The sequence below is a fragment of the Danio rerio genome, chromosome 14 (assembly GCF_049306965.1).
Source record: "Danio rerio strain Tuebingen ecotype United States chromosome 14, GRCz12tu, whole genome shotgun sequence".
NCBI classification, from domain to species: Eukaryota; Metazoa; Chordata; class Actinopteri; order Cypriniformes; family Danionidae; genus Danio; species Danio rerio.
In genome coordinates this window covers 34,792,925-34,806,809 of record NC_133189.1, presented here as the reverse complement: position 1 = coordinate 34,806,809, position 13,885 = coordinate 34,792,925, and the positions used below count along the sequence as shown (strand labels likewise).

The 13,885-nt window shown below is 31.8% G+C and overlaps 2 protein-coding genes across 2 annotated transcripts; both read right to left on the bottom strand.

Moving 5' to 3' along the window:
• Positions 1-1,181: 1,181 nt before the first annotated feature.
• Positions 1,182-5,583, bottom strand: fgl1 (fibrinogen-like 1). The gene is made up of 7 exons (XM_001923551.7): positions 5,417-5,583; positions 4,542-4,716; positions 4,279-4,438; positions 4,081-4,178; positions 3,810-3,898; positions 3,073-3,260; positions 1,182-1,496 (listed from the first exon to the last, which is right to left on the bottom strand). The coding sequence occupies exons 1-7, from the start codon at positions 5,468-5,470 to the stop codon at positions 1,337-1,339; spliced, it is 924 nt and encodes a 307-aa protein (XP_001923586.2). The 5' UTR covers positions 5,471-5,583; the 3' UTR covers positions 1,182-1,336.
• Positions 5,584-7,012: 1,429 nt separating this feature from the next.
• Positions 7,013-12,171, bottom strand: asah1a (N-acylsphingosine amidohydrolase (acid ceramidase) 1a). Its single transcript, NM_001006088.1, is given in 14 exon segments — positions 7,013-7,471; positions 7,931-7,987; positions 8,484-8,607; positions 8,702-8,833; positions 9,812-9,893; positions 10,240-10,294; positions 10,388-10,532; positions 10,620-10,665; positions 10,768-10,842; positions 10,951-11,029; positions 11,163-11,246; positions 11,707-11,797; positions 11,917-11,960; positions 12,071-12,171. Coding segments are annotated over 14 exon segments (1,173 nt in total). The 5' UTR covers positions 12,140-12,171; the 3' UTR covers positions 7,013-7,381.
• Between the last annotated feature and the right edge of the window lie 1,714 nt (positions 12,172-13,885).

The following is a 13,885-nucleotide window of genomic DNA, read 5'->3' as shown; positions in this document are numbered from 1 at the left end:
AAACTAGGCGTGTTATTTATGTATGTTTGTCTTTGATGAGATGTCATAATAAAATACTTTTTCAATTGTTGCTTTAGGCACTCAAAACTGAAGAACAGACACATTTATTTCTTTTAAAAATGAAATTGTTCAGTAAACAATTGAAAAAAAATTTAAATAAGATGCTCTAAATAACATTTGCAATGTGGTGTTTTGACCTGTAAAAATGCACTTCGGACCTGTAAATGCTTCATAATGTTATATTAAATGACAATTATTATACTTTTTTTTTGGTTTCAGCTTAATTATGGTCCCTTTGTGAAAAAAAAATAATTCATTGATTCTTTTTTTTTCTCGATTTAGCCCCTTTATTAATCAGGGGCTACCACAGCAGTTTGAACCACCGAGTTATTCAGCACATACACTACAGCCAATTTAGCTTAATCAATTCACCTACAGGTATAGCTCATGTCTTTACACTGTGGGTGAAACTGGAGCACCCAGAGAAAACTAATGTGAACACAGGGAGAACATGCATACTCCACACAGAAATGCCAACTGAAGAGCCAGGGCTTGAACCAGCGACCATCTTGCTGTGAGGTGATCATGCTAACCACTGTGCCACCATAATGCCCCTGTGAAAAAATCTACAATTACAATTATATAAGTTATAGGCCTATAAAAATTAATGGAATAAGTTTTATTATTTATGTAGTACATTAAAACAGGTCTGAGTCCGTTTCTTAAATATTCTATGATTATGTTTAGGTTTATGTGGAATTAGCCTTTATATTCACTACTGAATGGTGATTATTAGCTATTTACCATGATAGATGTTTCTATAAAAAACAATCACCAAGAAAACATCTAAAATTATTTTGTTTTATTTTGTCATTTTAATTGGATTTATCAAAGTTAAAGTCAGCTTTATTGTCAATATGTACAGGACATACAGAGAATTGAAACTGTTACTCTCAGACACTAAATTAATGTTTTTTTATTTTTATTTTTGACAATAAATACAATTACACATAATATAATCTAAAAATAGAAGTAAAAATCAAAACTTATAAACAATACAATTAAACCTGAAAAACTGACTTTTGTTCATGTATTCTTCATTAATCTATATTTCCAAATGAGAAAACATCAAGTTAAAGATACAATGACGAAAAGAAAAAAAATCACAAGGACACAGCAAAGATGTGTTGAAAGCTTTATTGTTCTTTATGCAGGAGTAAAACTAGCTTTTAAACTACACAAGACAATAGACTACAAAGCTGACATATAACATTAATTGCCCTAATACACAAATTAATTAGTTCCTTTGTGGTTCAAATATCCTCAGAGTCATGAATTAAACCTCATTAGGCTCAAAATTAGCGGGTCTGATCTTCATCTGCACAGATTTAAGGGAATACCACCAGCCATGCCACGGGTACCACACGATGCCATCATCAGTGGATGCACTGTAGGCTCCCCGGTGGTAGAATCCATTCAGGTTGGCAGAGTGACATCTAGAGGAAAAGAGGTGAAACGAAACACTTGAAAGCACGTCAAATGTAGGTTACTCTGCTAAGATACACTCACTGGCCACTTTAATAGGTACACCTGTCCAACTGCTCGTTAAAGCAAATTTCTAATCAGCCAATGACAAGGCAGCAACGTAATGCATTTAAGCATGTAGACACGGTCAAGACGATCTACTGCAGTTAAAACTGAGCATTAGAATGGGGAGGAAAGGTGATTTAAGTGACTTTGAACGTGGCATGCTTGTTGGTGCCAGAAGGACTGCTCTAAATATTTTAGAAACTGCTGATCTACTGGCATTTTCAATCACAACCATCTCTAATGGTGTGGGGGATATTTTCTTGGCCCACTTTGGGCCCATTGGTACCAACTGAGCAGTGTAAACACCACAGCCTCAGCCTACCTGAGTATTGTTGCAGATCATGTCCATCCCGTTATGACCACAGTGTACACATCTGATGGATACTTATAGCAGGATAATGCGAAATATCATAAAGAAGAAAACATCTCAGACTGGCTTTTTGAACATGACAATGAGTTCACTGTACTCAAATGGCCTCCACAGTCACTAGATCTCAATCCAATAGAGCACCTTTGGGATGTGCTGAAATTAGAAATTCCAATCATGGATGTGCAGCCGACAAATCTGCAGCAATTGCATGATGCTATCATGTCAACAAGGACAAAATCTCTGAGGAATATTTTCAGTACCTTGTTAAATCTATGCCACGAAGGATCATCAAGGCAGTTTCGAAGGCTAAAGGGAGTCCAACCCAGTGCTTGTAAGATGTACCTAATAAAGTGGCCGTTGAGGTTATATGTTATACAGTAAATCAAAAATAAATTATACCCTTTTTAAAATAATGCACCAACACTAAATCACACACACAGTGGAAAGACACAACAATCCTACAAGGAACACTTTGTTCAAAAAAAAAAAAAAAAAAGGCAAATCTTTTATTAATACTGAATTTAAGCCTGTAGAGATTAAACATTGAACTTATATTTGACTTGGAATTGTTTAGTAAATATAAAGTTAGTTTTGAGGAAATCAAAAAGAAAAAGAGGTGAAACATCACAACTTTCTGATATTAGCGTTCCCTTCATGGGAATTTAACCTTTTTCACTGTTTTATAGCTGAATATATATAGCTTTCCTTAAATCTGGGGTTATTTTTCTATTTTTCAAAATACTGTGGTTTCTGTATTCAGTTGGTAATTGGTGTGTTTGTGCTACCTTGTGATGTGCAAGTATGTTATCAAATAGATTTGAACAACTATCCACTGGATTGTTTATTTTTTTAGGTAAAGCTTTAGAAACGTGACTACTTTGAGTAAAAATTTTAAACAAAATTTTAAACTTCTGATTGAAAAATTACTCTTAAATAATAATGATTTTAAACAACTTGGTTAAGCAAATTGACCATACATCATATTTAAGTGCAAAAATCTTGGCAAAGAAAAATTAAGTACAGTTTATTTATATATATATATATATATATATATATATATATATATATATATATATATATATATATATAGTCATTGTTTTGAGTGTGTAAACCTGTTGAACCACCAGCCACCCTTGTCCTCCTGAGCACAGTTGCGGTCATAGCGATCATGATCTCGATCTCGTGTGCTAAACTTCATGCCCTGATGACTGGCCCACCACTGCACCTCTGGATGAAAACTGCCAGACAGAGCATCTCCAGCAGTCCCAGAGTACATACCAAACTGGAGCTGGTAATGCTTCTATGGAGACAAATGGGACAGTCAAAACATTAACCAAGTAAATAGTAAACAGATTATATATTAGTTTTATATATATATATATAAAGGCATAGTTCACCCCAAAACAACAATTTAGTCACCATCAAGTGGTTCCAAACCTTTGTAAGTTGCTTACTTTTGTTGAACACACAAAAAAAAAAGATATTCTGAAAAAAATGTTGCAAACCGGTAACCATTGACAATACTATAAAAGTCAATCGTTACCAGTTTTCAACATTTTTCAAAATATCTTCTTTTGTGTTCAGCAAACAAAAAAACTCAAACAGGTTTGGAATAGGGTAAGTGTGTGTAAATGGTGACAGAATAAATGTCCTTTTTTGGGATGGAGGGGGGGGTGTTGTTAAACCTTAATGAACATAGAACAATTTTATACAACATTTTAATGCCGCAATTATGTATTAAATTTATGCATTTATCACAGTAAATTACGAGAAAGGAACAAAAGCAAACAACATGAGATATACTTTGCCAGGATTATTTTACAGACAAGGAATTAATAAGATTAAAAACCTCTTCATTATCCACTTTGAAATTCCTGTACACTGCAAAACGGTGGGTTCCCTCAAAATCCTCCAGATTTATTCTTAAGGTGTAATCACCTGTATAAGAAAATGTGTTTTACTGCAATAATAATACAATAAATATTAGCAATCTAAAATTATATAAAAAGAAAATAGAAAATGATACTTCCCATGCATAAATTTTATAATATATTGTAATATAATATTAATATAGTTGAGGTGTGTGGTTTTTAATGTGCTTTTTATGTCAACACACTCACCTTGAGATGTTAGATAATGCAGATTATCATTCCCCAACCAGAACTCTCCATTAGCAGACTTCATGTCACCAAATCCTATTTTGTAATCATTCCAATCTCTAAAGGGAGAATCGAATACAAAATTTCATTAGTACACAGTAGGCTACACACCTCTTCTCAAATAAATAAATAAATAAATAAAAAAAACCTTGTCAGTACCTGTCAAACGACAGACTGCCATCAGAGCGCCTCTGGAAGAGCGTCCATCCACCGCCCTCTGTCATATCACAGAACACTCTGACCCGAGTTGGACTTCGCAGCGGTTTAATCATATAAAACCCACTGCTCGTGCTGCCGTTTTTAAAGATCTGCGCACAATCTGGCAGATTGATTTTTGGTTAGTAGCCTATTTATTCTCGCTATATTTAGACAAATGCAACATATTTACTCAGGAATATACCATATCTTAACAAAATAATAACCCATGTACTGCGTGTCTCCAGTGTCATAAAACGAGCCCTCTTTCAGGGAACGGTCATCCATCTGGTTGATGTTCATTAATCGGTGAATAAGTTGCTGCTGCTTTGTGTGGCGAAGCTCCAAACTCCTCAACTCCACCCGAAGACGCTCGATCTCATCTTGACAATCATCCGGTGCCTATACAAACATACACATAACACACTTTTTGATTTGACATGCAATTTAAAAACAGCCACACTTTACAATAGGTTTCATTAGTTAATGTTCATATGTTAACATGGAAAAGTGAACAATATACTGTACAGTATTTATTAATCATAGCTTAACATTATTAAAATGCATTAATATACTAAATCAAATTCAAGCTTGGTAAGGAATAGTTTACCCAAATAAGAAAATTGTCATAATTTACTCGCTTTTTACTTGTTTAAAGCCTTTTAAGAAGCTTCTTTTTTCTGATAAACAATTATATATTTTGAAAATGTTTAGAAACCTGTAACCATTGACTTCCATATTTGTTTTCCTACAATTGAAGTCAATGTTTACAGGTTTTCCACTTTCTTCAGAATATCATCTTTGTTGTTTAACAGAAAACATAAACTTACAAATCACTTGAGGGTGAGTAAATTTCTATTTTGGCGAGAACTGCCACTTTAACGTTGGTTATTGCACTGTGAGTTAACATGAACTAACAATGGACAACTTTTTTCATTTGCTATCATAAAAAACATGAAAAATACTGTATTTAATTAATAGTATATTGTTTTTTTCATGTAAGCTAATGCAACAACTACCATTACATAACTACCAATACAAGCTTAAAGTGTTACTGTAAAGACAAAAGAAATCAGAATGGATTTTAAGCAAGTATACTTACAGAGTCTGACAAATCCAGAGTGCAAAGCATCCACATGATGAACAAGACAGACATGGTTTATAACCCTCCAAGCGCATCAACAAAAGTTATTTTATGCACTAAAGAACAACTGCAAACTTGTACAAATGTTTCAGAGGTCTGTTCTGGAGCCAGACAATGTTTCCTGTGGTTGGATGTGAGCTTAGAGCTGAGTCACTGCAGATCTAAACAGATGTGCGGATAACTGCAAACAGCTCCTGATAATATCTGAAGTAACAAGACTAAACTGCTTTGTGAAAGTTAAAATGTAATTTTCTTTTACTTCAGCAACTTCAGTTTGTTTAAATAAAAATGTAAATAAGTTCAGAATTTAAAATAAAAGTCAGAATTTGGAGTAATGGCCCTGATTGTGTAAATACGAAAAGTGAATATATTTGTTTACCCAAGTAATAGAATTCTAAATTAGAATACCCAAGTGATTTAATTCTGAATAAAGAATGTTTTTTCTACAAGGTCGAATGCCTGATTTGATTCACCCATAAAAACAAAATGAGAAAAACATGCGAGACATGCTCATCTCTGAGCGAGAGAGAGAGAGAAAGCACGAAAAAGAGTAACGAGTGTTTTACTACAAACAATAAAAAACCTTTAAGCTAAGGATCTCTGGTTGGAGTCAGACATAGTAAATAAAGGGTGAAAAAAAAAAAAAAATCAGTAAATATGTTTTGTTTTCTGGCCAGACACTTTATTAAGCTGTTAAATTTAATTCAAACTGTCACATACCTTTAGTAAAATAGTTGTGTAATAAATGACAGAAAAACTGTAAAAACCGATTACTAAAACCAGTTGCCTTAAAAGCAATAGTTTACTACCTTAAAAGTGAAAATTTACTGTATAAAAAGTGAGTAAATCCATTGCAATTTATAACTGTTAAGTTCACTTACAATTTTTTTTTTTTTATAATTATGCACAGTTCAGTTACTTCTATTTCTATTTTACAGCAATGGGTTTACTCACTTTTTAAAAAGCAAATGCAACCAACTGCTTTAAACACAATGTTTTGAAAACTAAAATTCTCACTATTTACTCAACCTTACATTTAGGCACTTCCTTTTTTCTGTTTTACACTTGGAAAACAAATACTATGGATGTCAGTGGTTACAGATCTCCAATTTTCTTTAAAATTCTTTCTTTAATTTTCAACGGAAGAAAGAAATCCCATATTTGGATCAAGTTTGAACTGTTTTGGGGGAACTATGCCTTTAGCTGAAGTCAACCAATTGCTTTATACAGTGAAATAAACAAACGTTATTGAATAACTTTTGTCATAGCAAAGAATGTATCTGGTCGGCATCAGAAAAAAATATTATCCTAAAATAACTTCCTCACACTTTTGCTATTTCCTTATCAATCAGTCTGCAGAGTCAGATATACATGTCATAATAGTGCGCATTATAATCTATTTCATGCTGTTCTTAATTACAATGCGCATAGCAAAGTCATTGTAAATATTGCATTTACTGAAGCAAAACTGCATTGTAGTATTATATAACAGTTATACTATATCTGAAAATAAGGACTAATGTTAGTCATACTAGCACAAGAATTTGTATTTTCAACACAAAAGAATTGCCCACAGAGCCATTTTAAAGTACAAAAATACAGTCCTCAGTGTGACAAAAAATAAACTATATTATCAAAATCCTAAAGATAAAGCAACACTTGAACGGATTTGTTATTTACATCTCAAACAGCAAATAAAAACATTTAAAATGTTTCAATTTGTTATGCAACACAGACATTTATATTTTTCAGAATGGCACAAGAGTTGATAAAGTGACAAAAATTGTGTGTGTCCACAAGAAGAGATATGTGAAAGTTCAGAGGTAGAATTCAGCCATTACGATTTTAAACGTGCTCTTTCCTATACTTTGTTCCTTTAATCGCAGTGCCATTGGTTTCAGTTTGTTCGGAGTTGATGGCAGATTACCATGGTGTGCATGGATTTGGACAGTCTCTGACATAAGACTCCAGTGTTCCAGTGGACACTTCCATCAGTGAGGTGTATGTTGTCAACTGTAAATACAGGACAGGAAATGGACTCTTCACTTTATACATCATTTTAAAGCACAAGCTTCAAGTTAAATAATAATGTTTCGTTAAAAACATTACACAAACTAGATGACTTTTTAATACATAATATAAAAGGTATGTAGCCTTGCATTTATTATTATTATTATTATTATTATTATTATTATTATTATCATTATCATTATTATTACTGCTATACTCAAATTGCTGATAGCCACTGACTTGCATTTTATGAATCAACACAGACCACAGTTTCAGCTAAAAATCTTTAACTTGTTTAAATGAAGAAAAAAAATATTACCTAGTAATTAGTGAGCAAAATAACAACAAATTTTCATTTGATTTAATTTAAAATGGCTTTGGGTGAGACTCTTTAGATATTACACAACTTCAAAACTAATAAACCTAGTGTATTGTGATTTTTTTTTTCAAATTAATGCTTACCTTATTAAGAACAGGTTTTGTTGACAGAACATTATATATTGATGCCAGAGAAATGTTCTGTAGGGAAAAAAAAAACATCTTCATTAAGTTGTGCTCTTTATTTATAGTGGTATTAAAATGAATTAAAATACTTTTTTAATCTGCCCCTACAAATATATTCTAGATAGATGGATAGATATGTAGATATATTTGTTTACTTATTACCACATCAGCAACTTATACAAAATAAATATACAAAAAAATTACATGATAAGAACAACTTTATATTTGAATAAGAGATGATACACAAACTAATATATAAATAGAAATAAATAAATAAAGTTCACAAAGAAATATACATTAAAAGTTAAATACTGTATATTTTTTCCAATTCAATATTTCATAAATAACTTCAAATTCTTTCTGGTGCTACCTTTTTAAAAACATCCATCAAGGTGTTTTATTATTAAAAAATTGTCTAATGGTACTTAAACTTTCACATTCTAACAAAATATATTTCATGGTAAGAGCAGCTTTTAGACAGACAATCAATTCAACACAAAATGGCACATACCGCTTGTGTGGTTTGATTCATGCACTTCATTGCCGGTGTCCGGCGGTCATCCAAGAACATAGGCTTATCCCAGTGATCGTAGTTTGTCTCCAAGACGTACCATCTTCCAAGCATTAAGTCAAGTCTTTAACATAAACAACAAGAACAACAAATTCAGACGCCAATTAAAATAACTGCAGACAGATATTTAATACTTTGGTCTGATATGATTTACTCACTCCCAGATGTCTAATGTGTTTATTCTGGTCCTGGTAATCACACAACCCTGACCTGTCCGATTACCACCCAAGATGAAGTAAACTGGAGCCAGTAGTTTCGTCTGAGAAAGCTGGTCTTTGGCATCTTCATAACTAAGTAATTAAAGACTGATGATTAATAATATATACAGTGCTCAGCATATACAAGTACACCCCTCACAAATCTATCTTTTAAGATAATATTTTTAATAAGCTATACAATATTATATTTGTGCATTTACATTAGATTAGTCAGTACTGAGGACAAATCTGGAGCTTATTTAACAAAATAACTTACGATAACGGTCCAAAAACTAGTACCGCCAAATTTGTATGTTATAAAAGAATATTAAATACAAATAAAAAAAAAACAGAGTAAAAAAAAAATCAAGAGAAGGAAAAATAAATAAATAAAAAAATAAAAATGGAAAAATTTAGTTAATATTTTGTAGGTTGTAATTTTTTTGCAATAATTTGCTTGAATTTAATTGTATTATCTTTCAATTTTTAAATATGTTTGGTGACTAAAATATTATTTTATTAATTATGTCCGTTTTGTTTAAATGCACCAAAATACATTGCCTATATTCACAAAAAAATTTCTTAAAAATATTCATTTTCAAAATTGGGTGTACTAATTTATGCTGAGCACACACACACTCGCGCAAACAAAAACATTTAAAATAACTTTTGTCAAAATAAAATGTCAGAATATGGCTTAAATCTTATATTCCAGTGTTATATATTATTATCATGCTAAATTTTTTTATACATTTTAAATTATTCAAAGGGCTCTTGTTCAAAAAAACATTTAAATTACTTTAAAGATATAATACTATAACTCTGAATGGCATATGTGTGTGATCATGTAAACAACAAGAAACCTAAAATTATTGCTGCTTTAGTTTTGTTTAGCTTTTTTTCTATCATGATGTTTAAAAACAGCTTTGCATGTTCATATACAGTATTTTCTTGATCTCTTGATGTTTTTTAGGTTCCCCAAAAAAAGTGAGAAACAAAACATTATTGGTAAAGACTGTGAAACTAAGGAAGTTGCGCTTTCATATTATGCAAGGCTGTTTTTGGTTTTACCTGGTAGAATTTTCCAGAACTCTGCGAGTAAGAAAACCCGTCCACATTCCATCTCTATTGCCAAAAATCCAGTCCAGGATCCCTGTGAGAATTCCTCATGTTATCTAACCAGTCAACCATAAAACACATCTACAGTAGTTGCACCCATGATTTGAAGAGGAAAACACAGTAGTTAACATTTGAAGTGAATTACGACCTTTCATTAAATTTGTCCTAGAACTACTGAACAACATCTATTCTTGTCAGGACAACTATGATAAATCTTTTGATCCACTTCAAATGTTGACTATAGTAAATAGTTGGTTTAAGTCTTAGTTTTTTCAAACTGGCTAAGTTCTATTATAATGTCTATTGATACACTTGTCACTAAAAAAAATCATGTCAAGATAATAATAATAATAATAATAATAATAATAATAAAATCTTACCTATATATCCCCCATCAAAGTCGAAGCGTTCATTCATTGTTATAGTCAGTTCACCCTAAACAATAAAACAATGAATTATTTAATAAAACTGTAATAAATTATCAACAAAATGATTCATTTAAATTTATTTAAATATTTATTCACTTACAGGCCTAATACCAGTGAGCATGCCAACATATCCAGCAAAACTTGTTGATTTAAAGACTGTTTGGTTTTTCCTTTCGAAATTGATGTTCACCACAAGAGGCTTAAGCTTCTCTGTTAAAGTCCAGGTTTTATTCTGTCGATCCCACCTTCATGAAAACACAACAATCTCATTTTATGAAAAATAGCATCAATGCTTTTGTTTAAAAAATATGTAGCAAGTAAATATATCTTACCCCATAAACAGTCCAAAGTCTAAATTACGGCCATGATAAATATTTCCTGAAAAGAGAGAGGAAAAAAAAAACACTTAAAAGACATTAGATGAGACATTTTATAACACATTTTTCTTCTTTCTTTTGACATGCAATGTTATCTTCTCACCATTAATGTCTTCTGCAACAAGTGATGTGCAAACTGTGAAAACCTCATAAAAGATATTGAACAGTGCAATCTCACCTAAAGACACATATCATGAATTAAAACATACATTAAACATTAAGTTGCACTTACATGTAATGTAAACAATATATAAAAAAAACTGAATTAACAAAAGACAAATCTTACCCAAAGGTATGCCAGAAACTGCTGCTATTCCCTTTATTTCTTCATTAAAAGGGTATGGAAGGGTGTCCACAATAAAAGGCTGTGAAACAATGACCATGAGCAATAACAAATAAAATACAATACAATAATAATGTTACAAAATGTATCTCTCAAAGAGTATTACTCTAAAAGCATTTCCTAAAATTAGTTTGTTTATACATTTAGTTGCTTACCAGCTCCTTATCCACAAAATTAACAAGTTTTCCATGGAAAAACCCTTTGGCCATGTCTTTTATAGTCTGTACCATTTCAATCAACTGAAAAGCAAAAGCAACATGATTTAATCAAACAGGAACAATCTGATTTGATTAACTGTAATGGGCAAAGAAACCAAAAGTATGCTTCAGTTTTCTGTTTTTCTTTTTACAATCACAACTTAACTTTACTTTGATACGTGTTGTATTGATATTTCATTCAAACCACATCCGAATTGATTTGAAACCAAGCTAAATTTTTAGGGGTCTATATCCCCTTCCATTGTGTATGTCAGAGTTTAAATGGTGTTTAGAATAGTAAAAATAAACCCTTACTATTCATATCATATAAAGCTATGGTAAAAGTAGTATGCGAGTGGGATTTTTTCAAAATCAGACATGTTATTAAAAAATATTTAAAACATGGCAGCAGAAGTATTCAAAGCGACATAAACACAAGAAAAACGTGACAGATCAAGGTCCAAACGTTAACAGGTTATGCATTAATGTGGGAAACAGTTACCTCTGTGTTTTTATCTTTGATGATTTGTGTCCATCTCTCACTAGGGGGCAAATCAAGATTTACAGTGTACCAGGTCACGTTTCCTCTGTAACTAAATAAAATCATTAAAGAAGACATGTTATTAACACCAAACATGAACTTATTCGAGTCTAGACCACAAAGTGGATAAAATGTAAGAGCATAAATAATTGGAAATAAAATAAGTTGTACGTTGGTCCTTTAGGTGGATACATCCCACTTCTGCAATCCTCCAGCTGCAAAATACAGCCCAACATAACCATAAAGCGTGACACAAGCAAAACTGAATAAAACAGCTCTCAAAACAGCGAAATGATCTTTAAAATATGATAAAGTAAGGTCTTACCCCTTGAACATAGAGTGCGTGAATAAAAATGGATATAAACAAAGCGTTGTAACGGAACACAAGCTTCATCGTTTTGCCTTAAGGATCTTCAAAGATTCAGTCAGTTCATTACAAAACGCGTTGCAAGAAATAAATTTCACGCCGGAATGTACCATAATGTAAGGGGTGCTTGAATACAGTAGATGTTGGTTGGATGGTTTAAAAAAGATTGACAGACAATGCATTTATTTTTTAATATTAATAATAAGTAATATTATAATTGTAAAGACTAAATGAAATGTAATCGGTTTTGGCTGTGCTTGTTTATGAGTCCACCAAGAGCACAAACACCCCCGACAATGAAGATTGAGCTTCACTCGGCACGTAAACAAGGAAGTTGAAGTTCATTCGTTCGTTGTTTTGGTCTGTCAACGAGCGTGACTGGCGAGGGCATCACGAGTGTGCAAATTTACCGGCCGCATCAATACGGAAATAAAAAAAAAAAAATCACGAGTTCTTTTTGCCTCTCACTTAAGTGGAAAGCCCATTACTGCACCGTAAGATTCAAAAGCAATTGTCATCATAAATTAATATAAATAATATATGATTACTGTATAAGATACAAAGTCGAAATTATACTATAAAATTAGACAATTATAACTTTTTGGATCATAAAAAATATGGTTTAAACTAATGATTTTGATGTTATCACATCATTATGATTTATTTTATTGTTTTAAAAAACTTTACTACAACATTTCAACATTTCTACTTAACTACTCACTTTCATTTTTTTTCTGTTTCATAATTATAACGTTATATATTTAGCAATGATCAGCATTTGTGTGTAATAATAATGTCATCATTGTTACATTTAAATAATGAATTATCAATAAATTTATTATGAGTTCTTTTAATTACCCAAATAATACTTTTCTTATCTGGTGATTTTATACTTTTAAAAATACTTTAATACCGTATTAAAGTCAACGTTTTATTTTTTGTTTATATTTTTTATTTATTTTATTTTAATACTTCCCCCATTTTTCAATTTGTTTACTTTTTGTCATAATTTCTGTAAAAATTGTGAGTTTAATATTTTAATCTTTAATTATAATGATAGATGATAGATTACTGATGCAACAAACTTCACTTGCATTGACTCAGTATATCCAGCAGGAGGCAATATATTCCTGCTTAGTGTCACAAAGTGTTATTCATGAAATATTTTCAAAAATCTTTAGGAAGACCCTTACCACATTATTTTCACCACATTTAACATCTTACATTACTTTAAGTTCACAGCAATATTAGAAATGAATACAAAGACAAAAACATTTTTATCAAAACCATAAAAGACGAGCAAATTCTGATACAGCATTGTAAAACTGATACAGCACAACATAAACATTGAGATTTCTGGATTGCCATCTTAATCCACATCATGCATTTTTCCATTCCTTTTTCATTGATTTTCACAAATCCATCCTTCTTTCCCTCTTGGGCAATGATGAGGCGCTTACCAGTGACTGACTTCAACAAAACACTGCTTTCTCTGCATTTCTCAAACCATGAAAAAGTATTTTCTCAAAGTGACAGATCAGCTTGTTCAGCAAAACTAATCCAATCTCGCCAAATGGACCATTCTAGAGCCACCCTCAGTTTCTTTTACAGAGAAAGAGCATCTCTAATCCACAAAAAACTGGGCCCATGGATCTCAACTTTGGCTAAAGCGGATCAGGTAACAGCTCACAGGTTACTGTATATGATGGCAGGGGAGAGGGAATATAAACTGTCAGTGAACGATTTGTGCTGAAATGTGGTCTTTTTTGGGTG

Bases quoted from the DNA above. Each gene is read 5' to 3' on its own strand.
- fgl1 (XM_001923551.7), bottom strand. From the start codon at position 5,470: ATGTCTGTCTTGTTCATCATGTGGATGCTTTGCACTCTGGATTTGTCA. The intron at 3,261-3,809 runs GTTTTTAATCTT...TTGTCTCCATAG, and splicing joins TCAAAGTGGATAATGAAGAG to AAGCATTACCAGCTCCAGTT. The intron at 1,497-3,072 runs GTTTACACACTC...CTTTTCCTCTAG, and splicing joins GGTGGCTGGTGGTTCAACAG to ATGTCACTCTGCCAACCTGA.